At 61.0% G+C, this 25,408-nt stretch overlaps 1 protein-coding gene across 2 annotated transcripts in view; it reads right to left on the bottom strand.

The window, feature by feature from the left end:
• The window catches only part of Col6a2 (collagen type VI alpha 2 chain), a 30,576-nt gene extending 10,961 nt beyond the window's left edge, over nucleotides 1-19,615 (bottom strand). For both annotated transcript variants that reach the window (XM_046439040.2, XM_046439041.2), the window contains exons 1-19: nucleotides 19,469-19,615; nucleotides 8,013-8,155; nucleotides 7,308-7,906; nucleotides 7,094-7,114; nucleotides 6,348-6,413; nucleotides 5,018-5,071; nucleotides 4,887-4,931; nucleotides 4,503-4,529; nucleotides 4,284-4,310; nucleotides 4,148-4,192; nucleotides 3,901-3,954; nucleotides 3,398-3,460; nucleotides 2,964-3,026; nucleotides 2,660-2,749; nucleotides 2,149-2,211; nucleotides 1,454-1,516; nucleotides 1,179-1,241; nucleotides 670-732; nucleotides 321-371 (exon numbers count right to left, since the gene is read on the bottom strand). In XM_046439040.2, coding sequence (XP_046294996.1) covers nucleotides 321-371; nucleotides 670-732; nucleotides 1,179-1,241; nucleotides 1,454-1,516; nucleotides 2,149-2,211; nucleotides 2,660-2,749; nucleotides 2,964-3,026; nucleotides 3,398-3,460; nucleotides 3,901-3,954; nucleotides 4,148-4,192; nucleotides 4,284-4,310; nucleotides 4,503-4,529; nucleotides 4,887-4,931; nucleotides 5,018-5,071; nucleotides 6,348-6,413; nucleotides 7,094-7,114; nucleotides 7,308-7,906; nucleotides 8,013-8,127 — 1,572 coding nt within the window. In that variant the 5' untranslated portion in view covers nucleotides 8,128-8,155; nucleotides 19,469-19,615. The remainder of the gene's footprint in view (nucleotides 1-320; nucleotides 372-669; nucleotides 733-1,178; nucleotides 1,242-1,453; nucleotides 1,517-2,148; nucleotides 2,212-2,659; nucleotides 2,750-2,963; nucleotides 3,027-3,397; nucleotides 3,461-3,900; nucleotides 3,955-4,147; nucleotides 4,193-4,283; nucleotides 4,311-4,502; nucleotides 4,530-4,886; nucleotides 4,932-5,017; nucleotides 5,072-6,347; nucleotides 6,414-7,093; nucleotides 7,115-7,307; nucleotides 7,907-8,012; nucleotides 8,156-19,468) is intronic.
• Between the last annotated feature and the right edge of the window lie 5,793 nt (nucleotides 19,616-25,408).

Genomic DNA, 25,408 nt, shown 5'->3' with positions numbered 1-25,408 from the left:
AGGCAAACCCAGGTCAGAGGGTCACCCGGCTGGAACCCAAGGTCTGGCCCAGGATGCTCCCCCCAGGCGGGGCTCTCCCTCACAGGGGCTGCCTCAGACCCCACAAGGGGCTCACTGCCCTGGGGCAAAGGCCCACTCTGCTGAGCCACTTGGCTCCCAGTGCAGGGCCAGCCTGTGACGCTGACCCCGTCCTCTGACCCGCGCCACCTCCCCTGCCCTGCTCCTCCAGAGAGGCCACCTCTAGGGGACACTGGGAGCCTGCAGGGCCCTCTCAACTAGCCCGGCCCCTCCTGCAGCCCCTGCCCCACACCAGCACTCACGGGAGTTCCCCGGGGTCCCGGGTAGCTGAATCCAGGCCGGCCAGGGTCTCCCTGCAGGAAGAGGCTGATCAGTTGGAAGGAACAGAGGATGGACCCGGGGCCAGGCCCAGGGGCGTGGGATGTGGATGAGGGGCACTGCTGGGCTGGGCTCGCCCAACCCCTGCCAAGCACACACCTTGGACCAGGCGGAGCCAGTGGCTGGCCACCCCCTGCAGGGGTCAAGGCTGATGCCACAGTGTCAGCCTCAGCCCCCCCGGTCAGCCTCACTCAGGCCTTCCGAGCCCCCTCCAGCCTCTCCAGTTGGGCACCCACTCCAAGCCCCTGTCCACCCTGCTGGCGGGGGCCGCACCTTGGGGCCTGGCTGTCCTGAGTCTCCGCGGGGCCCAGCATCACCAGGGTCTCCCCGAGATCCCTGAGGGAGGGAAAAAATCGAGGGTTGGCATAGTCCTCTGTGACTGACACTGACCTGTACCCGGGGTCATCTGACCCTACAGTCCATCTGTGGCCACAGACCACACTGTCCCCAGCTCCCTGTGCTGCCCTCCAGCATCTGAAGGTCTGAGGGTGCCGGCTCCTCCTCTTCACGTGTGGTCCAGGCCCCAGGCTCACCATCCTGCCTGAGGGGAGGGTTGGGACCGTCCCTTCTGGACAGGAGGACACCGAGGCTGGGGTGGTGAGAAGTACCCTAGGGGACAGCTCCTAGTCCCAGTGTCCAAGGCTGCCATGGGGACAGTGACTGGCAGGCAGCCTGTGCCACCCCCAGGGGGACCCAAGCATTTTACAGCAGGGAGAGTGGACAGGAGGCTGGAGACAGAGCTGGCCACTGGAGCCTCGGGGTGCAGGTGTCCTGCCACTGACCTGCTTTCCGGGCTCCCCAAGGGCCCCCTGGGGGCCTCTGGGTCCAGGCAATCCTGGGTCTCCCTGCAAAGCAAGAGGGTGAGCTCGAGACCCTGATGTCCTCCTGCAGAGGTGGGGCCTGCTGACCTGCAGAGGCCTGGCTTGGCCTGCAGGGCAGGCTGGGCCACAGGCAGGTGGGGGCAGCAGGCTGGGTCCACACGCAGCCCCTCCACAGGCAGGACTTGGTGGCAGTTGGGACCAGGCACTTGGTCTCCCAGCCCCAGGACCCCACGTACCTTGGCTCCTTTGCTGCCGACCTCTCCGGCCAGGCCCCGGGGCCCTTCTGGGCCAGGGTCCCCCTGTGGGAACAGGGGCCAGTCAGGTCTTGGTGGGGGACTTAGGTTTGGGTCCCCCCGAGAGGCTGTGTGGTGGGGTCAGAGGAGGGGTCACTTATTCCCCTGGGAGGAAAGTGTCCAGTAATGTCCAGGGTGATGTTGGAACAGGGGCATCCTTTATCCTGCAGCCCACCAACCACCAGCCTCACAGTCGCACTGAAGCCACAGGTAATGTGAGTGGAGACCCCCTGGCCTGGGAGGAAGCCCCTCTACCCACATCTCAGAGGGAACAGGTACTTGTGGATTTTGCCACCAGGCTACTTCAGTTTTGCCCTCGAGAGCTGTGACAGCTGCTGGGGCAGGTGTGTCCACAGTAGGGACACTGTGGACTGAGCAGTGCACAGCCTGAGCCGCGAGGCATGGCAGCAGGGGATGGTGGTGCCTGCTGGGCCCCTGCTGAGTCTCCATGGGGCAGAGTGTGAGCCCACCTGTCCCACTCCTGGTTTCCCAGGCCCTGCAGGGGTTAGCCCTGGATGGTGGGGCCTCAACAGCTCTGTTCTGGTGGGTGAGGATGGGTCAGTCCTTCCCCCCAGGGCGTATGGTCCCACATGCAGACAGGGCCAGTGCCCTCTGGCTCTTGCACATGGCCGACTCACCTTCTCTCCCTTGGGACCGTCACTGCCGGGGCCGCCCTTGGTTCCGGGGTCTCCCCTGCGCCCCTGAAAGAAGACGTGTGTTGGTGGGGAGGGGTGCCTCCTAGGCCCCGGGAGGATGGACATTTGCCAACCACTGGGCCTGAGCTCTGCTCTCCCAGGAGGACTCTGGCTTGGAGGTCTGGGGACCCCGAGCCTGGGGTTTCTTTCAGAGGGCACAGTGGAGACCCACAGGTGCCACCCCCTTGTCCTGTTGCGGGTCAACCTGTCCCAGCAGAGGATTTAGGGAGGAGGGCGGGTGGGGGCTCCTGGCCAGGCTGTAAGTCCAGGCGCTGGGTCTCCAGTTGCTCTGACTGGTGGGTCCACCCTGTGCGGCCCTGGGGGAGGCTGCGGGGAGGGCAGGTGTGTGGAGCCAGCGAGTAGGGGGCGGCTGCGGCACAGGCCATCTCCAGGGGCCCCTCCTGAGCCCGTGGAGTGCCCAGGCTGGAGGGCTGCTAGCAGGCTGGGGACTCACAGGCTCGCCTTTGGGTCCGCGGGGCCCAGGCCCCCCCTTGGCTCCTTTCACGCCAGGACTCCCCGGGGCTCCATTGTTGCCTTGGTAACCCTGCAGAGAGGAGGAGGTGTTCAGCAGCCTGGAGCGGCTGGCCCTCTGCACCCAGGAAGCCCCCCAGCCCTCCCTGGTGCCCGGCGGTGGAGGACAGGAGGTTGGCGCGTGCTCAGGGCACACTTGTCCTTCTGGCCCCTCCTCACATGTGTGAGGACACAGGCAGTGTGGCCGGCTGCCCTGGCCAGGGTTGGAGAGCATGGTCATGGCTCACCTTGCTTCCTTTGTCTCCAGGGTCTCCTGGAGGCCCTCTGCGTCCTGGGCGGCCGGAGTCCCCCTGGAAGGGTTTGCAGAGATCAGCCACTGCCTCCGGGGCCAGGCTCAGGGCCCTGGGCAGGCAGCTCCCCCATGTCCCTGAGCCCCCAGGATGCCCCACGGGGCGGGCTGCTCGGGGAACCTGAATGCCAGGCTCTGACCCTGGCGGGAGGCTGCTCCTCCTGGGAGACAGGGGAATGTGCTCAGGGTAGGAGGGTGGGCAACTGGGTGCCGTGGCCCTCACTCCTGAAGGACTTAGGGTTAGGGTCAGGGACAGGCTCCCTCTGCTGGGGTCTTCCCCAGACAGCTCTATCCTCCAGGGACGCTGGGCTGGGGCAGGGAGGCCCGGGGTGGCCCCACTGCTGCATGGCCACAGACGGCTGGGCAGCCTACCTTGGCGCCTTGGTCTCCCCGCTCGCCTGGGCTTCCAGCCTCCCCGGGGTACCCGTCAGGGCCCTGAAAGAGAAGGGCAGGTGTGTCCTGGGGCTCCTGCTGGCTGCTGCCCGGAGGAGGTTTGGTTCTGCCCACAAACTGGGAGCAGAGTCCCACCCTCAGAGCCTGCGGCGAGGCTTCTGGGTGGGTAAGCCCCCTGCCCAGGAGGCCAGGCCCTGACTGGTCAGTCAGCCAGGGACAGGCTGACAGGACCAAGATCCACAACGCACGACCTCGGGGCAGTGGAACCGCTTGGCCTGGCCCAGGACCCCACCAGCCTCCCCGGAGCTGGCCCGGACGCTCAGGGTGTTGCCACATGGTGGCCCCGACCTGGCTGAACCCTGGCCTGTGGCAGGGACAGCCAGGGCGAGAGGGTAGGAGGGAGAAGCAGGACTGCGCCTGGCACCCTGCTCCCCAGAGCTGAGGTCCGTGGGGCGGGCAGACGGGGCCGTGGAGCCGCCTACCCGGGTTCCAGGGTCTCCCTTGCAGCCAGGAGGTCCGATGCGGCCCAGCTTGCCCTGCAGGGGGGGAGCACAAGTGTCAGGGGACTTGGGGTCCAGGTGGAGGTGCGCTGGCCACGCTGTCCAGGCCCCCCCACAGCTTTCTCATGGTGCACAGCTGCGAGGTGACCCCCACCGTGTCCGCGTGCCCACGAGTGCCCGTGTGTGCGTGTGATCAGCCAGTGCAGCCGTGAGCTGGCCCTCACTTTACCTTCTGGCCATCAGTCCCATTCTTGCCGGCCAAGCCTGGAGCCCCCTGGAAAGGGAGGGAAAGGAGATCCGTGAGCCCTGTCCTTGTCCACCTGAGCCACACGGAGGTGGGCACCTGCCCGCCCTGCCCAGCTCACCTTTCGACCGTCAGCTCCAAATTCACCCTGTGCAGGAGGAAGTCAGGGGTGAGTCTCCAGCTTCACAGAACCATCGCCTCTAGGTGCGGGTCAGAGCCCTTGGGCTCCGTGAGGCCAGAAGAGCCCCTCCCCTGCAGCCCTTCTGCCCCCAGGGGACCCACAGGCTGCAGACAGAGGTGGGTCTGGGGTCTGCCTGGGGCTCTCAGCCTCGGCTCTTACCTTCTCGCCTTTGAACCCTGGAACACCCTGAGGGCAGAAGGAGAGGGTGCCGCGTTAGGGGGGGCAGGGTTGGGAGACAGTGAGAGGCCAGGTGGAGCCTAGCAGCCAAGGGCCGGTTGGGGCAGGCTGCGTCCAGCACCTGGAAACCTGGGTGGACCCTGAACCCACACTCAGCAGAGGAGGCTGGATGAGGAGCCAGGCCAGAGCTTGGTTCTGGGGTGACCTCCACTACAGAGGTGCTTCTACTTCCTGGAAACAGGGGCATGGGGTGCTGGGCTAGAGACATGGGAGAGGATACGGAGCAGTCTTCCCGAGACACCACCCGGTCCCCTGGCCCTCCCTGCCCCTGCCAGCCCCAGCCCTGGGCTGGCCCTGGGAACCTGCCTTGGGTCCTGGGAATCCAATGGGGCCCTCGATGCCTGGATCTCCCTGCAGAAAAAGAACAGTAAGCATGAGACGCCACCAGTCCTGGGTGGGGGTGGGGACGGCCGGGGCACGGGGCTGGGGTCACTCACCTGTCGCCCCTTCTGTCCGGGCTCTCCTGGCTCACCCATGTTGCCCTTGGCACCCTAGAGACAGACAACAGGGAGACTGAGCTGAGGCACGGTCAAGGACAGCCAGTTCATCAGCAAGCTGGCACGCGAAAGCCACTGGTCCCTCCCCGAGTAGAGACACCAGTCAGGTCAGCTGCCCAGGGGTCCTGACAACATCAGACCAGGGTTTGTTTGGACTTCTCTTCTGAGCCCAAGCCAGACAAGTAGCCTGGTGTGCAGCCCTCCTGCCCTGGGCTCCGGTTCTCCACCAGGCCTGTGGACAGTCACAGCGAATCAATTCCTCTTGAAATAATCCAAAAGGTGTGATGGAGCAGGACCCTAGTGACTTCAGACACCTCAGAGCGTCACAAGACCACATAGAGGCGATATTCCCTTGGAATCAGGATTTAGTCGCATAACTTAGAACTTAAGGCGCCCAGTTATCAAGGTGCTTCTGACATCAGGGCAAAGAAGGGGGGAGAGGGGAGAATCAGGGGCCACAGGACGGTGGGAGGGAAGGCAGCAGGGCAAGGGGCAGCGGCTCGCGGGGCCACTCGGCTGTGTGGGCTCTGGTCCCCGGGCTCCCACCATCAGGACGTGGCCACTGCCCCTGGGTGCTCAAGGCTGCCCCAAGTGGCAGATTCACTCCTGGCTGGGGCAGGTGGGCCTTGCTGCCAGCACTGGGACAGGGTGTGGCCTGTGGCCTGGAGAAGGCGACCCTGGACGTGGGTTATTGGACACCACTTGTCACCTTGCTGTGTGACAGCGTCCCTGTGAGTCTCCTTAGACACCCATTCTCCTCCTGTGGCAGTTCCCTCAAGCTTTCTGTGGCTCTCACGGACCCTAGGAGTGGGCTTGGGATCTCATCCCACACGCCTCTGCCGCCAGGATGCAGGGCAGGGGTGAGGCAGTCCCGAGCGGCCAGCAGCCCTGTCGGCAGGAGCGTGCGTCCTGTGGTGTACAAAGGTCTGCATGTGCCTTGCTGGAGCCTGGTCTCAGTGAGCGTGCTTACTCGCACAAGTATTCCAACAGCACATCTTGGACTCAATACCTTTATTCCACTTATTTATTCTTATGTGGTGCTGAGGGTCGAACCCAGGGCCTCGCAAGTGCTAGGCAAACGCTCTACTGCTGAGCCACAACCCCAGCCTCAACAGCATATCTTAAAGGTTTTTAAGAAGTTCCTACTTTTCTCAAAATCTCGTTTTTTCCAGGTTGGAAGTGTTGAGACCGTCCACAGCATGGCTGGCCTCCAAGGTGGAGTTCAGACAGGTTCGGAGGTGTGTCCCCCTGAGCCATTCGGGCAGCTCACCTTCTGTCCACGGTAGCCCTTGGGGCCTGGTGGTCCAGGGATCTCCAGACAGCTCACCTTGTAGCACTGGAATGAGAAGGTGGGGGGACAGTGGGTCAAGCAGGTGGGACAAGCCGCCTGGAATCCTGGGCCAGGATGGAGGGGCAGACGCGGGCTTCCAGAGAGGCTTCCAGGCCGGGGTGGGAAAAGCGAGGCCGAGTTCAGCCACGATGTGCAGTCACAAGTATTAAAGAGCAGTGGGCACTGGCTAAGCACCATCTGTAGGCAGGGACCACACCCACTGGGCTTGCAGCTGTTCTGGGGACAGGCGGTGACCTCAGATGCCTGCTCCCTTTCCTGGGAGCCGGAGCTGAGGCCACACAGACATGGGGGGTGCACAGGCCACTTGCAGCTGCAGGCCCCAGCGGGCACACTGCTGCCTGCCTCCTCCTGACCTGGCAGGTGGCTGGGGCTCCCAGTCTGGGCTGGACACAGCCTGCCAGCTGTGGGCAGGACTCTCGGCGCCCAGGCTGACTGCGCTGAGTCGATGCCTATGGCAGACCCCCGGGGCTGAAGTGGTCTGGCTGGGCCCAGAGTCCTCCCTCCAGACTCAGGTGTCTGTGGCCCACGGTGCATGATGCCCCCTTCTTCCTCTGCTCCAGTCCCCAAGGGCTAGAGTGCAGGTGTGGTCCTCCCTGCTGGGTCCGCAGCTCAGAGACCCAGAGCATGAAGTGGCCAGGGCTGGGGGGCTGGGAAGTGTCACTCACCTCTCCATAGGCTTCGTGTTTCTGCGGGAGAGAGAGAGAGACCTGGTCAGCCGCAGTCTGGGGTACACGTTGTGCCTGAGTCTAGACTGCAGACCCAGGACTCAGGCCTGCCGGGGCCTCACCTCCCTCAGGGTCCTCACACACATAGGGGTATACTGAGGCCTGCCCGCACAGGTCTGAGGCCTCTGGGCAGCCCCGGCCTGGCACTGCGTACCATGACCTTGATAATGCGGTTGATGGTGTCCTGGTCGATCTCGGTGGACTCGGGCCGCATGGTGGCATAGTTGTTGCGGTAGAGCTCGTGGGGGGCGCTGGCGATATCCCGAAGGCCCTGCTCATTCAGGTTCCTGTTGGGGGCCACAGCAAAGAGCCGGATGCCCTCCTCACGGGCCCGCTCAGCCTGCAGCTTGATGCCCCCACATGGGCTGCCGGTGACGTGGCCATCGGTGATGACCACAGCGAAGTTGACCACACCGCGGCCCACATGCTGCCTGATCTCCTGGGTCATGTTGGCCAGCGCGCAGTCAGTGAAGGTACCCCGGCGGAAGGAGCGGATGTTCTGCAGGCTCTTGGTGAAGGAGGCCCGGTCACTGCCTGGCGGGCTGAACACCTCCACCTGGTCCGAGAAGTGCAGGCCACCGTAGCGCCAACTCAGGGCCACCTGGTCCAGGTAGAACTCGTTCTGCAGCTGGCTGATGAACTGCGGCACAAACTGCTGCATGTGGTAGAGCAGGCTGTCCGTGGGGGACTGCATGGTCACGCTCTCCGAGGTGTCCAGCACGAAGTACACGTTGACGGGGCAGTCGGCCTTCTCTGGGGGGCAGGGACCCATCAGGCCAGCCAGCAAAGGCTGCCACCCGGGCCTGCCAGTGCCCTGTGCTCACCACCCACGTCCCAGGGTCCCGGCCACCCCTGGTACCTGGGCAGTTGTTGTTCCGCTCAGAAGTGCCCCCCGAGATGACCTCCTGCTGCTGGGCCTGGAGGACCCCCAGGAGCCCCCCGAGCAGGAGCACGGAGAAGGGGCCCTGGAGCATCTTGGCAGCGGTCGTGGGCCCTGAGGTCCTGCAACAGGAGAAGGGCTGTGCAGATGGCACCCACCACAAGTCACAGCCCTCCTGTGCTGACGCACACCACTGGTCAGCACCTCCAGGGGGCAGAGGCCCAGGCCTGGGCTGGGCAGCTGGGCCTCCCCCACTGCCTGTGGGGCTGCAGACTTCCAGAGGGCACACCTGGGCTCAGTTCTGGGTGGGATTTGGATGATGGAGATCCTCCCTGCCCTCTGGAGCCAAGCACATAGGTAGACAGACCCAGGGGAGCCGAATGAAAACACCAGCGGCCAGCATCTCCCACCCACACGCTCCAGGGGAGGCTGCTGGCCTCACACCGGAGGCAGTTCCCAGCCCCACGTGTGTCCCTGGAGTCCCTCTGCCTCTGGCCCCATCCGCGTTGTACATGGCCACCGCTAGTCTGGCTCTCTGTGGGTACCTAACAGCCGGGGTCCTCTCAGAGCACACTCCCTGGTGTCCAGTGGATGGGTCTGAACTCGAGAGGCCAGAGTTGGCCCCTCTGTCCCCGTTGGCCTGTCATCCCCAGAGCACCCAGCTGCACAGGCTCGAGGACTGTCTGAGATGCTGATTCAAGGAGGTGTGGAGAGGTCTGTGTTCCACCGTCACCAAGGTTGTCACAGGCTGTGACGCTGGGAGGGGTGGAGCTGCCGGGGCCCCGAGGGGCTGTCCTGCCCCCTCCCTCCATGTGGATGGGATGACCCAGGGCCCAGCCCCTGGCTGCGCCAGAGGTGAGGGCTGGGAGGACACAGTGAAGGACTGTCACCAGGCTGTGCAGCCGCCTGTAGCCCTTGTCCCCTCCCAGCAGGCTGAGGACAGTCCTTCCCCATGGGAGACCACTGGAGAAGGGGCACTAACGCCGTTAAGAGATGGACTCTCCAACTTAAATTCCAGAAAGCTGCTGAGGCCGAGAGGCACTTCCGGACTGGTCTTCAGAACATCCCAGCTGGAAAAGTGGGGACTGTGAGTGACAGGCTTGGCACCAGAGACGGCTGAACCGTCCCAGGGCTCAGGGAAGGGGGCAGCGGGGGCCCCAGGACAGAGCCTGGCGTGAGATGGAGGAAGGGACGCAGGGGCAGCTGCGGGGGAGGCCACGGGCCGGCGGGGCCTCCTGCGGGAGCGCAGGCCTGGCTCTTGGGTGGCAGAGACAGAGGCACAGGAGACCCCCGAGGAGACCCCAGTCGCACAGAGGCAGGCCCACCCCGGTGCCCGGTGGGGCCCGACGCCCTCAGCACTCCTGCAGCTGCCGGAGGCCAGCAGAGCAGAGAGAGGGTGGCGCGGGCCCCAGGCCGTGGAAGGCACTTGGTCTGGGGCCCCCCGGGGCTGCCCCTCACACAGATGCCTGGAGACCCAGCCCTGCAGCCGGCAGCCACAGTGGGGCGCCCGGAAGCAAAGCCCTCAGTCCTGACTGCACACCTGCACCTCTTGGGAGATCCTCAGCCAGACCACCCACTCGGCCCCTGGACTCCCCCCGAAGAGACCGAGGGCCCAGAAGCTACTGATCTGCTTCCATCAGTGGGAGCAGCAGAAAACGTTACGGGAAATACGGCATACACCGGGGAGAAGACAGGCTTCACCACAAAGAGGACGCTTAACCGCATCCAGACGGGGGCTGGGACTGTGGCTCAGCGGCACAGCGCCCCCCTAGCCCGGGTGGGACCCAGGTTCGATCCTCAGCACCACATAAAAAAAGGCATTGTGTTGTGTCCATCTACGCCTAAAAAATAAATCCAGGTGGAGGGAAAATGTGGATTTTTTTTCCCCTGAGGAATACATTAGAAAATGTAAATCTTGGGGCTGGGGATGTGGCTCAAGCGGTGGCATGCTCGCCTGGCATGCGTGCGGCCCGGGTTCGATCCTCAGCACCACGTACAAACAAAGATGTTGTGTCCGCCGAAAACTAAAAAATAAATGTTAAAATTCTCTCTCTCCCTCTCTCTTTAAAAAAAAAAAAAGAAAAATGTAAATCTGGCTTTTGAATAAGAAATTGTCCATATATCTTAAACAGATATTAAGAAAATCAGTTATTTCTAACCCAGTTGGGTGTGTGGAGCGTGCCTGTGATCCTAGCAATTACGGCTGCTGAGGCAGGAGGATTGCAAGTTTGAGGCCACCCAGGGCAACTTAGGAAGACTCTGCCTCAAAATAAAAATAAAAAGGCTAGGGGTGTGTAGCTCAGTGGTTAAGCACTCCTGGGTTCAGTCCCCAGTACCCCAAAACAAAAAAAAACAAAACCAGTTATTTCTAACTGAATCTACAATTGAATGCAATTTTAGTCAAAATCTCCAGGATTAGCTTTGTCTTTGCTGGTGGGACAGCCAACAGACCCCACCACGCTGTGCACACAGAATGCAGCCCCAAGGGGACTGCTGGCCTGCAGTGGAGGGCAGGCAGGGCTCCCTGGGGGGGGACACAGGGTGAGCTCAACAGAAGGGACCTTCTGAGACCCCTGACCCACAGGACACCCGCCCCCTCTCACTGATCAGCCCTTGGAGAGTGGCTCTCCCCGCCCAGAGAGGAGGAACCAGGTCCACTGCAGGGACCCCCCGCCCCCTCGTGCCCCCCCCCCCCCCGCCAGCTGGTGGCTAAGGTCGGAACCCAGCAATGGGGCTCTGGTCTGGCTCTCCACACGAGTGTCCCCCCACAGGGTGGCCAGCACTTCACTTTCTGACATGTGGGTGGAGTTGGGGGGTGCCTGCCCCCACGCTGCTGTCCAGTCTCCCCGTGCAGGGAGCCCTCTTGAGGCCTCCTGGTCTGCAGGACTTGTCCTGGTTGAAGTCCACTTTGTCCTGCTCTCTGTGGCCATTTGCACGAAACCTCCCCCCGTGGTTCTTCCCTTCCAATCCGCTGTGTGCGAATCTGAAGCGAGTCTCCTGTTTGATCACGGTTTTTAAAATCCATCTACCAATCTCTGTCTTTTGATTGGAGAGTTTAGTCCACTTCCAAAATCTAAAGTAACTACTGATGAAGAAAGACCTCTTCCACTGGCATTTATTTTATACATACCGTATGGCTTTTTGTCCCTGATTTTCTGCAAGCGACTGCTATCTTCCTTTGTGTTAACTGATTTTGGTAGTGAGACATTTAGATCCTTTTCTCATTCCCTTCACATTTGTTTATTGTTTATTTTCTTTGTGGTTACCATGGGGATTACATTTAACGTCCTAAAGTTGAAATGCTGAATTTATACCAGCTGAACTTCAGTGACATACGAAAGCTCTGCTTCTTTAACAGCTCTGTCCCCATCCCTTTCAACTATGATGTCACAAAACCACCTCTTTATAGAGTTGTCCCTCAGTGCTGGAGGGAAGTGGCCCAGGATCCTGTGGTCAAGGCCTCTCACAGCATGCTGCAGTGTTCACGTGGAACCCGCTCACCTCTCCAGTCTGGAACACCGGCACATGCAGACAGCACGCTCGGTCAACAGCGGCCACACTGTGCTGTTTGGAAATGGCGACGAGCAGGGGAAGCCTGCAATATTCAGTGCAGATATGACTTTTTCCAAAGATTTTCAATCTGCTGTTGATTAAATGTGTGTGGGTGGAACCCACAGATGTGGAGGCTCACCGTGTATTGTGCCAAAACTACTCATGCTTTTAGTGCATTTGTTTCTTAAACTGCTTAGCAAATAAAATGTGGAATTGCAAACCCAGGTCACAACACTAGCTGTTAGAGAAACATTATTTTCATTTAGAAACATCAGTCCTTAGGCACATAGAAAACTACGCTGGAGGCCCGTCGCTCTCTGTTCCACCAGCCTTCACCACGGCCACGTCTTGACCTCTGCTGAGGGCCCTGTGTCCCCATGTGCCAGGTCCCTGCGTCACACCCTGCACTTCCTGCAGAGGGTCTGGCCTGGTGGCTCTGGAGATGCTGCACATGGGCTTCGTGGGGGCGGGGGTTCGCCTCCTGCCCTGTGGATGTGTCAACTCAAGGCTGACGACCTCCGACCCGTGCTAAGAAATCTGCTGGTGACACTGCGGAGGCTCCTCTGCCTGTCATGAGCATCCTCTCCTGCTGCTGTCAAAACCCCTGTCTTTTGAGCTCCATCACCAAGTGCTCCAGGTGGGTCTCGGAGTTCTTCTGCTTGGTGCTCACTGTTTCTTGGGGTTCACAGTCTTGTTGGTCCCCAGACTCATGGCGTTTTCTCTCATCCATGACCCTTCACTGTTCGTGGCCCCTCAGCTCCTTCTTCCCCCGGGACTTCTGCAGTGCACAGCCTGGTCCTCCTGCTGGTACGCACAGGTCCCTGAGCCTGTGCTTCTTTCCTTCTCGCCAACCTTTCTTCTTTCCTTAGACTCAGCAGTTTCCCTTGTTCTATTTCAGATTCACTGATTCTTCCTTCTTTCTGCTGAAATCTGCCTTTGACCCCTCTGGTGACCTTTTATTTCCGCTGAACTTCTCAGCTGCAGAGCTGCCTTTGGGTTTCTTTTTGGTTTCTGGGCTCTTCACTCATATCTCCATTTGGTTCATACATGTTTTCTCGACTTTCCCGCATCCTTTTACCCTTTAGGACAGTCGTTTCAGAGTCTTTGTCTCGTAGATCTGCCACAGTTTCTGCTGGTTTATCAGCCTCCGTGTGTCTGGTCATACTTCGTGGACACCCGGACGTTTGAATCCAGGAATGCGGTGGCCTGGACACCAGGCCCTTCCCCTTCCTGGCACCTGCTGCTTTTTACTTCTTGGTCTGTGATTGTTGAAGGCTGCTCTGCCCCAAGAGGTGCAAAGGTAAGGTCTCTCAGGTCTCTCCTGGGCCCCACCTGCCCTCGGGCATGTGCGGTGACGTTGGGGTTTCCTTTGCACACATATTTGCGTTTGAATGTGCTGGTCTTCAGTGCATGGCTTCCAAAAGGAGAAACAGAAAAATGAAGGGGGAGAAGGTTCCAGAATTCTAATGCCCTGGGGGTCTCTGGGGCAGAGGAAGAAGATTTGTGATGCTGAAGAGGTGGTGGGACATAGTGGCCACGTTGGGAGGTGGGAAAGGCGGCCATCCCAGAGGGTCCGGTCCAGACCCCGTGGCAAGCAGTCAGAAACCACCAGCAGAAGGAGACCAGAGAAATCCCACATGGAAACGCAGCAACACACTCTTGGACAGCCAGGGTGTCAAAGAGGAAGTCACAAGAGGAGTCAGGGAATGTCTAGAGTTACATGAAGACGAAACCACGTCACCAGGATTCTTGGTGCCCGGTGAAGCCATCTAAGAGTCACCAATGCTCCCTCTGAACCACAGAAGATCTCATCAGCACCTGGCTTCACAGCAAAGGTACAGGAAGAGTGACCCGAAACCACAGTTAGAAAATCAGACAGTTCAGGACAGAGGTGAGCAAGATAGAAAAATAATAGAGAAAGTCAATTAAACCAAGAGCTGCTCTCTGGAAAAATGGATAACAGTGACTCACTTTTAGCTAGACGAAGAGAAGACTCATGAACGGAAGTGGAGAGGCCAGGGCCACTCGCACAAAAGCAGGAGGATGGCAGGAGAGCAGCAAGAGCAGTGTTAGGTCAACACAGTGGGAAGCTGGATGAAAGGGAGGGTTCCTAGAAAAGTCAAAGCTGCCAAGACGACATCTTGGAGAACAGAGACTCTGAACAGACCCAAACCTGAGAGGAGGGCGACTCAGGAGCCAAATTCTCCCAACAAGGGAAACCTGGGCCTCGAGCCTGCCTGAGCATCCCCCAAGCCTCTCCAGAGCTGACGTCCACTGCTGGCCCTGCACAGGCCTGGAGAGGAGGCCTGGAGAGGAGGCCTGGAGAGGAGGCGAGCCTCCAAAGCTGAGGCCCAGGAGCGGCCTGCAGGCAGCACTCCCTAGGAACACTGCAGAGCAGCTCAGAGGCTCAGAGCCGACTTGAGCAGCGCACAGGGAGGGCTCTGCACCACAGGGAGCCCAGCTCACCCTGGAGCCAGGATGGCTCGAGAGGAGAAGGCAGGTCAGCACACAGACCACGCTGACGGGCGCAGCCCAAGGACACTCACGCCTGTCTCAGCTGGTGCAGAAAACTCAGTTCCCTTCCTTGATGAAAAAACAGACAAACAAAATGAAACCAGGAGGAAATAGAAGCCACAGATGAAAACCCCTGTTGAACCGCACCCCAAGGGTGAAGAGCGGAGGTCTTTCCGGGTCAAGTCAGGAGCGAGGAAAGGATGTCCCCCTTCACCAACTCCCTCCAACGTCGCTCTGAAAGCCCTCGCCAGAGTCATCTGGCAACAAGCAAAACACGACCTTCAAAACAGAGAGGAAGGAGTGCCATGACCCACTGACCGACGCTGTGATCGTGTGCAGGAAACCGTAAAGACCCCACAAAAACACCACTAAAAACCCCACAAAGTAGCAAGATACATACCCAACACAAAAACCAGCTGCACTTCTGTACACAAACAACCCGAAAGAAAGCAAAAAAACATTTTACTATTGCATCAAAAAGAATAAGATATTCAGAGGTTAAGCTGGAGGTGGAAGGCTCACACAGTGAACCTACCAGACACTGCTGAAGGGAATCAAAAGAGGCATAGGTAAAAGGACAGAGGCTCCGTGTTCGGGAATCAGAAGACTCAACATCGTCACATAGCAGACTACCCAAATCCATCTATGGGTTGACCGCGACCCACACTGAAACTCCCGTGAAAGGCAGCTGGGAGCGGGACCTGCCCAAGACTCTCCTACAAGATCTCCTGCCTCTCTCTAACTGGACTGCTCTCTCCACTTTCATTCATGATTCAGTAATCGGAGTCTTCTCTCTCTCTCTCTTTCCAGCTGTCATCCCAGACACTGAGGAGGCTGAGGCAGGAGGATAGCAAGTTCCAAACCAGCCTCAGCAACTTATCAAGGCCCCAGGAACTTGGCAAGACCCTGTCTCAAAATAAAAACTAAAAAGGGGTGGGGATGCAGCTCGGTGGTTACGGCCTCTGGGTCTAATCCCTGGTACCCAAACAAGCAAATAGACAAACAGCAACCATCCTAAAATTCATATGAAATCTCAAGGAATCCAAGGAGCCGAAACCGTCTCGAAAATGAACAAAGCCAGAGGACCCTCACTTCTTGACTTCAAAACTCACTGCAAAGCTATAGCCACCTTGGGGCTGGGGATGGGGCTCAAGCGGTAGCGCGCTCCCCTGGCATGTGTGCGGCCCGGGTTCGATCCTCAGCACCACATACAAACAAAGATGTTGTGTCCGCCGAAAACTAAAAAATAAATATTAAAAAAAGTTCTCTGACTCTCTCTCTTTTTTTTTTTTTTAAAGAGAGAGTGGGAGAGAGAGAGAGAGAGAGAGAGAATTTTTTTTTTTAATATTTATTTTTTAGTTCTCGGCGGACACAACATCTTTGTTGTACGTGGTGCTGAGGATCGAACCCGGGCCGCACACATGCCAGGCGAGCGCGCTACCGCTTGAGCCACATCCCCAGCCCCTCTCTCTCTCTTTTTAAAAAAAAAAAAGCCACAGCCACCAACCCAGAGTGTTGCGGGCAGAGTCGAGGTACATGAGAGAGCCCAGACACGTGATGTGGTTTTTAACAAGGGCACGAAAATCAGCCAGGTGGGGGGGAGTCTTTCCTCAACTGGGGAAATGCCACCCACAGTTAGACCCTTCCTTGACCCCGCACACATAAACTAGCTTGAAACAGGTCTGTGACCTGCACAGGACACGTCCAGAACCATAAAACTCCGAGAACACAGGGCGGTGACCTCGCACCCTGACATCGGCAGTGGCTCGTCAAGTCTGGCAAAGGCACAGGCAGCAGAAGCAAAACCAGACCCAACTCACAAAACTAAAATGTTGGCATCACCAGGCGCCATGGACCGAGCGTCCAGGGAATCCACAGAACAGGAGGAGGCGCCGTGATCATGCACGGCATAGGGCTGGTGTCCGGAACGCATAAAGAACTCCCGAGCCTAACAACATTGCCAGCAGCCTGAATCAAACGCGGGCCCAGGCCCTAGGCAGACGTTTCTAAGGAAAGGCCACGCATGGCCAACAGGCAGGCGAGAAGCTGCTCAGCTGCACTGTCATCAGGAAACCAGGCCAAAGCCAGGGGAGACCCCCTCGCCCGCCAGTGTTGCTCCCACAAGACAGAAATCAGAGGGCAGCACCGTCAGAGGCACGGGCAGCAGTTGGAGCCTGGCACGTGCTCCACCAGCCACTCCCGGGAGTGTCCAGGCGCACTGCCGGCCAGGGTCTCCAGGGGTCCCGCACACTCAGGCTCAGTGGCACCCTTCACAGCACTGAGAGCCTGGAGCCACCAGCTGTCCAGCCACAGGTGGAGGGAGATACGGACCAGAGACGCTCCGCGGGGCAGCCCTGTTTTAAAAAGGAAGGAGGCCTAGGGACTTCACATTAAGTGAAGTAAGCCAGGCACAAGAGGACCAAAATCACAGGAGCCACCACGGGCATCTCCGGCACTAGTCAGATGCACAGGGACAGAGGGGAGGACGCACTACCGGGGACTCCTGTGCAGTGGGCTTCAGTTGGGGGTGGTGCCCAGCACGGGGTGTGACCACGCCTTCCAGTCCTGGTGCACCACGGGGATCTGAAAGGTCACTGCAGTCTGGCGTGGTCGGGCCATGACCCGCTCGGACAGCAAGGCCAGCCTTCTGAGCAGGCACACCCCTGGGGCTGAGCTACACTCACCTGTTCCTTTGTAATCCTACCCCCTTGCCCTGTTTGGGATAGAATGTCCCATGGAAACGCCCTCTGTGTGTCCCCTTCTCTTGCTCTGCCCTTGGGTGTGGCCTTCCTAGGTGTCAGTCAACCTGCTGACAGTGGACATCAGGAAGCTGGACTCAGCCCCCTGAACCCTGACCCCCTGCCTCATTTGAATGGCTTCTCCTCAATAACAGGGGTCAGTGCTCTCTCTTTCCACGGATCCCTAAGGTCAGAGGAGTCGTCACAGGACCCAAAGCAAAAGGTCTCTCTGTCTCTGTGTGGTCATTTCGTGCAGCCCAGTTCCCCTGGAGTGACCCTGAGTGTTTAGTCATGGGACGTGACAACTAGGGATGGAGGTGATAATACCAAACTGCACACTTCAAACAGTTAGGACAGTAAGTTTTATGCTATGTGTACTTTACTGCAATAAAGAAGATCGTGGGGCTGGGTCGTGGCTCAGTGGTAGAGTGCTTGCCTACACATGTGGGGCGCTGGGAAGAGGCTCATCCCAGCACCACATAAAAATACATAAATAAAATAAAGGTATTGGGTCCAACTACAACTAAAAAGAAAATTGTGTGTGTGTGTGTGTGTGTCCTACAAATCAGCAAAAGGCACTCTGGGAACAGGGGAATCACAACCAGGCAACTTACAAGAGGATGGCAAATGCCAGTGGTCAGACTGTGCTGCTGAACCCAGAGACAGGGCTGGGCCGGGGCTCAGGGGCAGAGCGCTCACCTGGCATGTGGGAGGTGCGGGCCCCATCCTCAGCCTCACATAAAATAAATAAGTAAACAAAGATATTGTGTGTCCCTCTATCACTAAAATAATATTTTTAAAAAGACAAAACCCAAAGACACCCAGGGCAGACCCACAGCCCTGGGTCTTTCTCCCCAGGAGAAGGGCCCACAGGCCACAAGAGCCCTCCCTCCACGCAGTCGCCAGGCCTTGCCCCACCTCTCCCGGGAGCATCTGGCCACGGGCTGGGAAGCCCCGACACTGTGCAGACCCCCGCTCACGGCAGCCTCTGTGGCAGGCTCAGGGGGCTGACCCCGTCTGGCTGGGCTTGGCTCTGGCCTCCAGGCTGCCTTGCAGAATGCTGCTTCTAACGTGGCCTGATCCCAGTGTGTCCTGAGGATAGGGACCCGGCTCCCAGGCCGGCTATGAGGAGCACTCCACGGCCCCTGCTGTCCCAGGTCCTACACCAGGGTCCCCGGCTTTGTGTGAATGCGTAAGAGAGGCAGAGGGCCATGGAGGCCGTGGAGGCCGTGGAGGCCGTGGAAAAGGGAAGCATCTCACCGTTTGTGTTTCCTTAAGATCATCACAAGAGCGGCTTCCGCAGCCTTTGAACAGGGTTCTGCAGTGTGAGCCTGTGGTGTGGTGTGCCGGGGTCTGCCCACCGCCCTGCAGTGTTCTAACACGAGGAAGCGAAGGCCCCTCTCGGGTGGTGGGTCCTTGTGCTGACCCTGTGACAACCCCCGCCCCTTCTAGGTGCAGGCCATCCCCCTCCACCCTGGACTCCGGGAGCTGCCCCTGAGGCCCTCTGGTGCCATGGCCCCTGGGGGTGGCTGACACCAGTGCCTGGGGCTGGAGCCACGCTCATCGAGGAGGGATAAGGGGCCAGGTGAAGTGCGCCTGGACTGTCCCCTGGGCGCCTGCCTCCCCCAAGGCCTGCAACAGCTTCCCCACCCGCTTGCATGCACCAGACACGTGTGGGGGCTCACTTTCCAAGACACACACACCCTGCAGAGGGACACACGGCCCAGTGCTCGGCCCCTCCAGCCTGCCCTGGGAAACTTGGTGTCACTCTGGCCAAGGGCCCCTGGGCCCAGGACCACGCCCTGTGTGCGTTGGCAGCAGCAGCCCCCACCCCCACCCCCACCAACGCAGCCTGCATCTTCTCTCCAAGGGGCCTGGGGCCTGCCTTGCCTCTGGCCTTTGTGAAAGAAGGCAGGGCATAAACCCCACCTTTCCTTTTTTTGGCAAGTGTGAGGGGCCTGCACGCCAGACTGAGGAACAGGGAAGTCCGTGGGTCTCAGGCCTTCTGTTTGGGTCCTTGAGGTTCCCATGTGAGCCCCAGCCAGGCTGGTCCCTCTCTGGGGCAGTCCTCCTAGCCTGCGGGTGCTGGGGGTAGGGCTCCCCTGGTTCTAGGGTGGGTGGCAGCACCATCCTCCTGGGCTCGGCCCGAGGCTCACAGGGGCCCCACTGTGGGCAGGGCGTAGCTGCAGGGCTCTCAGTTCCGCAGGACCCCCTCCCCCAGCTGCCCAGGAGCTCCCAGGGCCACAGTGCTCCTTCCAGCAGGAGGAGCCTCTTCCCAGTGCCCAGAAGAGTGGCCAGCACCGCAGGACCTGTGCCCAGGTCCAAGTAAGGGGGGTCTTCCCATGAGGCGGTTTGGGCTCCTCAGCTCTCCCACGTTTCCAGGCAGGGATAAACCGAACCTGTGGCACACCCTGTCGGGGAGGGAGTCGGGCTGTCCCGGGTCCTCTGAGAGCGGGTCCCCTCCGCAGCCTGCTGCCCCAGGTGCTGCGGGGAGAACAGCCAGGGCGGGCGCCAGGCGGGCTCAGGGCAGGCGCCCAGAGGCTAGAGCCCTGCCTGCTGCGCCTCTCGGACAGCTCACCCAGGCCCACGCTGGGCCCACCGATGGCGCGGCCCGGCGGTGGCGGCGCTTACCTGGCTGCCTGGACACGGCCCGAGGAAGCTCTGAGTCCTGACCGCCCCAGATGCGGCTGCCGAGTGGGCAGGAGAAAGGGAGGGGACAGAAGGAGGGGCCGCGGGGGCCGCCCACTTTGTCCCTGCCAGCCCGCCCTGGGTGCACTGGACAGGCGGCCACCTGGAGGCGCTGCGGCCCTGTGGATGACCGGGAGGGGTTCCCTGCCAGGGGGTCAGAGGAGAGCAGGGGCTGGAGCTGGGAGATAGAGAAGGAGATGGGGCAGGAGGAGGAGATGGGGCAGGAGGAGGAGATGGGGGAGGAGGAGATGGGGGAGGAGGACGAGATGGAGGAGGAGGAGGAGATGGGGCAGGAGGAGGAGATGGGGAGGAGGAGGAGATGGGGCAGGAGAAGGAGATGGGGGAGGAGGAGGAGATGGGGCAGGAGGAGGAGATGGCGCAGGAGGAGGAGATGGGGCAGGAGGAGGAGATGGGGCAGGAGGAGGAGATGGGGGAGGAGGAGGAGATGGGGGAGGAGGAGGAGATGGGGAGGAGGAGGAGATGGGGAGGAGAAGGAGATGGGGCAGGAGGAGGAGGAGATGGGGCAGGAGGAGGAGATGGGGGAGGAGGAGGAGATGGGGAGGAGGAGGAGATGGGGCAGGAGGAGGAGATGGGGCAGGAGGAGGAGATGGGGGAGGAGGAGGAGATGGGGCAGGAGGAGGAGATGGGGAGGAGGAGGAGATGGGGCAGGAGGAGGAGATGGGGCAGGAGGAGGAGATGGGGAGGAGGAGGAGATGGGGGAGGAGGAGGAGATGGGGCAGGAGGAGGAGATGGGGCAGGAGGAGGAGATGGGGCAGGAGGAGGAGATGGGGGAGGAGGAGGAGATGGGGAAGGAGGAGGAGATGGGGGAGGAGGAGGAGATGGGGAGGAGGAGGAGATGGGGCAGGAGGAGGAGGAGATGGGGCAGGAGGAGGAGATGGGGGAGGAGGAGGAGATGGGGCAGGAGGAGGAGATGGGGGAGGAGGAGGAGATGGGGCAGGAGGAGGAGATGGGGAGGAGGAGGAGATGGGGCAGGAGGAGGAGATGGGGCAGGAGGAGGAGATGGGGAGGAGGAGGAGATGGGGGAGGAGGAGGAGATGGGGCAGGAGGAGGAGATGGGGCAGGAGGAGGAGAGGGGGAGGAGGAGGAGATGGGGGAGGAGGAGGAGATGGGGAGGAGGAGGAGATGGGGAGGAGGAGGAGATGGGGAGGAGGAGGAGATGGGGGAGGAGGAGGAGATGGGGAGGAGGAGGAGATGGGGCAGGAGGAGGAGATGGGGAGGAGGAGGAGATGGAGGAGGAGGAGGAGATGGGGGAGGAGGAGGAGATGGGGAGGAGGAGGAGATGGGGCAGGAGGAGGAGATGGGGGAGGAGGAGGAGATGGGGAGGAGGAGGAGATGGGGCAGGAGGAGGAGATGGGGGAGGAGGAGGAGATGGGGAGGAGGAGGAGATGGGGCAGGAGGAGGAGATGGGGGAGGAGGAGGAGATGGGGGAGGAGGAGGAGATGGGGCAGGAGGAGGAGATGGGGAGGAGGAGGAGATGGGGAGGAGGAGATGGGGAGGAGGAGGAGAGGGGGAGGAGGAGGAGATGGGGAGGAGGAGGAGATGGGGGAGGAGGAGGAGATGGGGAGGAGGAGGAGATGGGGAGGAGGAGGAGATGGGGAGGAGGAGGAGAGGGGAGGAGGAGGAGATGGGGAGAGGAGGAGATGGGGAGGAGGGGAGATGGGGAGGAGGAGGAGATGGGGAGGAGGAGGAGATGGAGGAGGAGGAGATGGGGAGGAGGAGGAGATGGGGGGGAGGAGGAGATGGGGAGGAGGAGAGATGGGCAGGAGGAGGAGATGGGAGGAGGAGGAGAGGGGAGGAGGAGGAGATGGGGAGGAGGAGGAGATGGGGCAGGAGGAGGAGATGGGCAGGAGGAGGAGATGGAGGAGGACGAGGAGATGGGGAGGAGGAGGAGATGGGGCAGGAGGAGGAGATGGGCAGGAGGAGAAGATGGGGAGGAGGAGGAGATGGGGAGGAGGAGGATAGGGGAGGAGGAGGAGATGGGGAGGAGGAGGAGATGGGGCAGGAGGAGGAGATGGGGAGGAGGAGGAGATGGGGAGGAGGAGGAGATGGGGCAGGAGGAGGAGATGGGGGAGGAGGAGATGGGGCAGGAGGAGGAGATGGGCAGGAGGAGGAGATGGGGAGGAGGAGGAGATGGGGCAGGAGGAGGAGATGGGGGAGGAGGAGGAGGGAGAGAAGGAGATGGGGAGGAGGAGGAGATGGGGAGGAGGAGGAGGGAGAGAAGGAGATGGGGCAGTAGGAGGAGATGGGGGAGGAGGAGGAGATGGTGCAGGAGGAGGATATGGGGAGGAGGAAGAGATGGTGCAGGAGGAGGATATGGGGAGGAGGAGGAGATGGGGCAGGAGGAGGAGATGGGGAGGAGGAGGAGATGGGGGAGTAGGAGGAGATGGGGAGGAGGAGGAGATGGGGCAGGAGGAGGAGATGGGGAGGAGGAGGAGATGGGGAGGAGGAGGAGATGGGGCAGGAGGAGGAGATGGGGGAGGAGGAGGAGGGAGAGAAGGAGATGGGGAGGAGGAGGAGATGGGGCAGGAGTAGGGAGAGAAGGAGATGTTGCAGGAGGAGGAGATGGGGAGGAGGAGGAGATGGGGAGGAGGAGGAGATGGGGAGGAGGAGATGGTGCAGGAGGAGGAGATGGGGAGGAGGAGGAGATGGGGGAGGAGGAGGAGATGGGCAGGAGGAGATGGGGCAGGAGGAGGAGATGGGGCAGGAGGAGGAGATGGGGGAGGAGGAAGAGATGGGGAGGAGGAGGAGATGGGGCAGGAGGAGGAGATGGGGGAGGAGGAGGAGATGGGGCACGAGGAGGAGATGGGGGAGGAGGAGGATATGGGGCAGGAGGAGGAGATGGGGCAGGAGGAGGAGATGGGGAGGAGGAGGAGATGCGGCAGGAGGAGGAGATGGGGGAGGAGGAGGAGATGGGGAGGAGGAGGAGATGGGGCAGGAGGAGGAGATGGGGGAGGAGGAGGAGATGGGGCAGGAGGAGGAGATGGGGCAGGAGGAGATGGGGGAGGAGGAGATGGGGCAGGAGGAGGAGATGGGGGAGGAGGAGGAGATGGGGGAGGAGGAGGAGATGGGGGAGGAGGAAGAGATGGGGAGGAGCAGGAGATGGGGAGGAGGAGATGGGGCAGGAGGAGGAGAGGGGATGAGGAGGAGAGGGCAGGAGGAGGAGATGGGGGAGGAGGAGGAGATGGGGAGGAGGAGGAGAGGGGAGGAGGAGAGGGGAGGAGGAGGAGATGGGGAGGAGGAGGAGAGGGGGAGGAGGAGGAGAGGGGGGAGGAGGAGATGGGGCAGGAGGAGGAGAGGGGGAGGAGGAGGAGAGGGGGAGGAGGAGGAGATGGGGAGGAGGAGATGGGGCAGGAGGAGATGGGGAGGAGGAGGAGAGGGGGAGGAGGAGGAGATGGGGGAGGAGGAGGAGAGGGGGAGGAGGAAGAGAGGGGAGGAGAGGAGATGGGGAGGAGGAGAGGGGCAGGAGGAGGAGAGGGGCATGAGGAGGAGAGGGGAGGAGGAGGAGATGGGGGAGGAGGAGGAGAGGGGAGGAGGAGGAGAGGGGCAGGAGGAGAGGGGAGGAGGAGGAGATGGGGAGGAGGAGGAGAGGGGGAGGAGGAGGAGAGGGGAGGAGGAGGAGATGGGGAGGAGGAAGAGATGGGGGAGGAGGAGGAGGGAGAGAAGGAGAGGGGAGGAGGAGGAGATGGGGAGGAGGAGGAGAGGGGGAGGAGGAGGAGGGAGAGAAGGAGAGGGGAGGAGGAGGAGAGGGGAGGAGTAGGGAGAGAAGGAGAGTGAGGAGGAGGAGATGCGGAGGAGGAGGAGAGGGGAGGAGGAGGAGAGGGGAGGAGGAGATGGGAGGAGGAGGAGAGGGGAGGAGGAGGAGAGGGGGAGGAGGAGGAGAGGGAGGAGGAGATGGGGAGGAGGAGGAGAGGGGAGGAGGAGGAGAGGGGGAGGAGGAAGAGAGGGGAGGAGGAGGAGAGGGGAGGAGGAGGAGAGGGGGAGGAGGAGGAGAGGGGAGAGGAGGAGAGGGGGAGGAGGAGGATAGGGGCAGGAGGAGGAGAGGGGCAGGAGGAGGAGAGGGGGAGGAGGAGGAGAGGGCAGGAGGAGGAGAGGGGGAGGAGGAGGAGAGGGGAGGAGGAGGAGAGGGGAGGAGGAGGAGAGGGGGAGGAGGAGGAGATGGGGAGGAGGAGGAGATGGGGCAGGAGGAGATGGGGCAGGAGGAGATGGGGCAGGAGGAGGAGATGGGGGAGGAGGAGGAATTGGGGGAGGAGGAGGAGATGGGGGAGGAGGAAGAGATGGGGAGGAGCAGGAGATGGGGAGGAGGAGATGGGGCAGGAGGAGGAGATGGGGCATGAGGAGGAGATGGGGCAGGAGGAGGAGATGGGGGAGGAGGAGGAGATGGGGAGGAGGAGGAGATGGGGAGGAGGAGGAGATGGGGGAGGAGGAGGAGATGGGGAGGAGGAGGAGATGGGGAGGAGGAGGAGATGGGGGAGGAGGAGGAGATGGGGCAGGAGGAGGAGATGGGGGAGGAGGAGGAGATGGGGCAGGAGGAGGGAGAGAAGGAGATGGGGAGGAGGAGGAGATGGGGCAGGAGTAGGCAGAGAAGGAGATCGGCAGGAGGAGGAGATGGGGAGGAGGAGGAGATGGTGCAGGAGCAGGAGATCGGGCAGGAGGAGAAGACAGGCAGGATATGGGGCAGGAGGTGGTGACAGTTTAGAAGGAGGCGGGCATGAGCTTGGGTCAGGGCCAGAAGATGCTCCATGCAAAATTGACTTCTCTGGTGAACACGGGCAAAGTCCCCCACCCCTCTGTGCTGTCCTCTGCCCTCTCCCTGCCTGACCTCAGCCCATGCTTCCCTCACTTGGGCCCCAAAGGGCTGTGGCTGGCAGAAGGGGAGCCTTGTGTCCTCGGGTTCGACCTGCATGGGTGTGTGCAGCCAGATGCACATGTAGCTCGACTCAGGTCACACCTTGTGTCGTGGGTGGATCTGAGAGGGTGGTCTTACCTTCCAGCAGGGTTGAGAGACTGAAGGTGCGTCTGGGGTCTCTGCCCTGCCTGTGCTACTGCCCTCCCCACGGGCACTACATTGCTGCCCGGTGGGAGGCCACAGCATGAGCTGCAGGCCCGGTGGGAAGGAGAGAGGATAGGCAGGACAGCCTAACTTGGTGTCCCTGGTGGGCAAGGCCCAAAGGCATTGGCCATGTCACCCCTTTCCTGCAAGAATGTCCCCACCCGAGCCCAGAGGTTGAGGCAGGGTGCCTGGGGAAACTGAGGTCAGCGGACTCTGGCCAGGGCTACTCCTCGAGGGAGTGCAGTCAGGACGGGGTGGGCTGAACTCAGGGCAATCCTTGAGGGGACCAGGGAGCTTGGCGGTGAGACCCCAGCTTTCAAGGAGCAGTTCTGCAGACCTCTCGGTTGTGCCTCCCTCTGGGGCAAGGCTCCAGCTCCTGGTCAGGTGCCCCCCAGCCTGCTTCACTCTGCCTCTTTGGCTGGTGTCTCATCTGGCTCAATGGCAAGGTGGCCGAGGGCAAGGGTCCTCAGGACACTGGGCAGTGCCGGGGGAGCAGCCCTAGTGTACAAAGGGGTGTTCCCCGGGGAGCCCCTCTGTGTGTGCCTGTGCCCGCTATCCAGGAGTCTGCATGGTGCATCCCTGTCTGGTCCATCGGGGCCACCCATGTCTCCCCGCCTCAGGCAGGGTGAGCCACTGCTGTCCTTGCCCCAGCGGGCTTTCGAGTGGGTGGTGGGAGCCTGGAGCCTGGAGCTGTTAAAGGAGATGGGTGTGAGTGTACAGGCGAGTGTCTTGTGAGTGTGTGCATAGAGTGTGGTGTGTATCTCATCTGGTGTGCATAGTGTGTTGCCTGTCATCGGAGTGAGTGTGTATGC

The sequence above is a fragment of the Marmota monax genome, unplaced genomic scaffold, assembly GCF_021218885.2.
Source record: "Marmota monax isolate L192 unplaced genomic scaffold, Marmota_monax_Labrador192_F-V1.1 WCK01_AAM20220418_F8-fsc00125, whole genome shotgun sequence".
NCBI lineage: Eukaryota > Metazoa > Chordata > Mammalia > Rodentia > Sciuridae > Marmota > Marmota monax.
The sequence above is the reverse complement of the archived record's forward strand: the minus strand, read 5'-3'. Positions and strand labels throughout refer to the sequence as shown.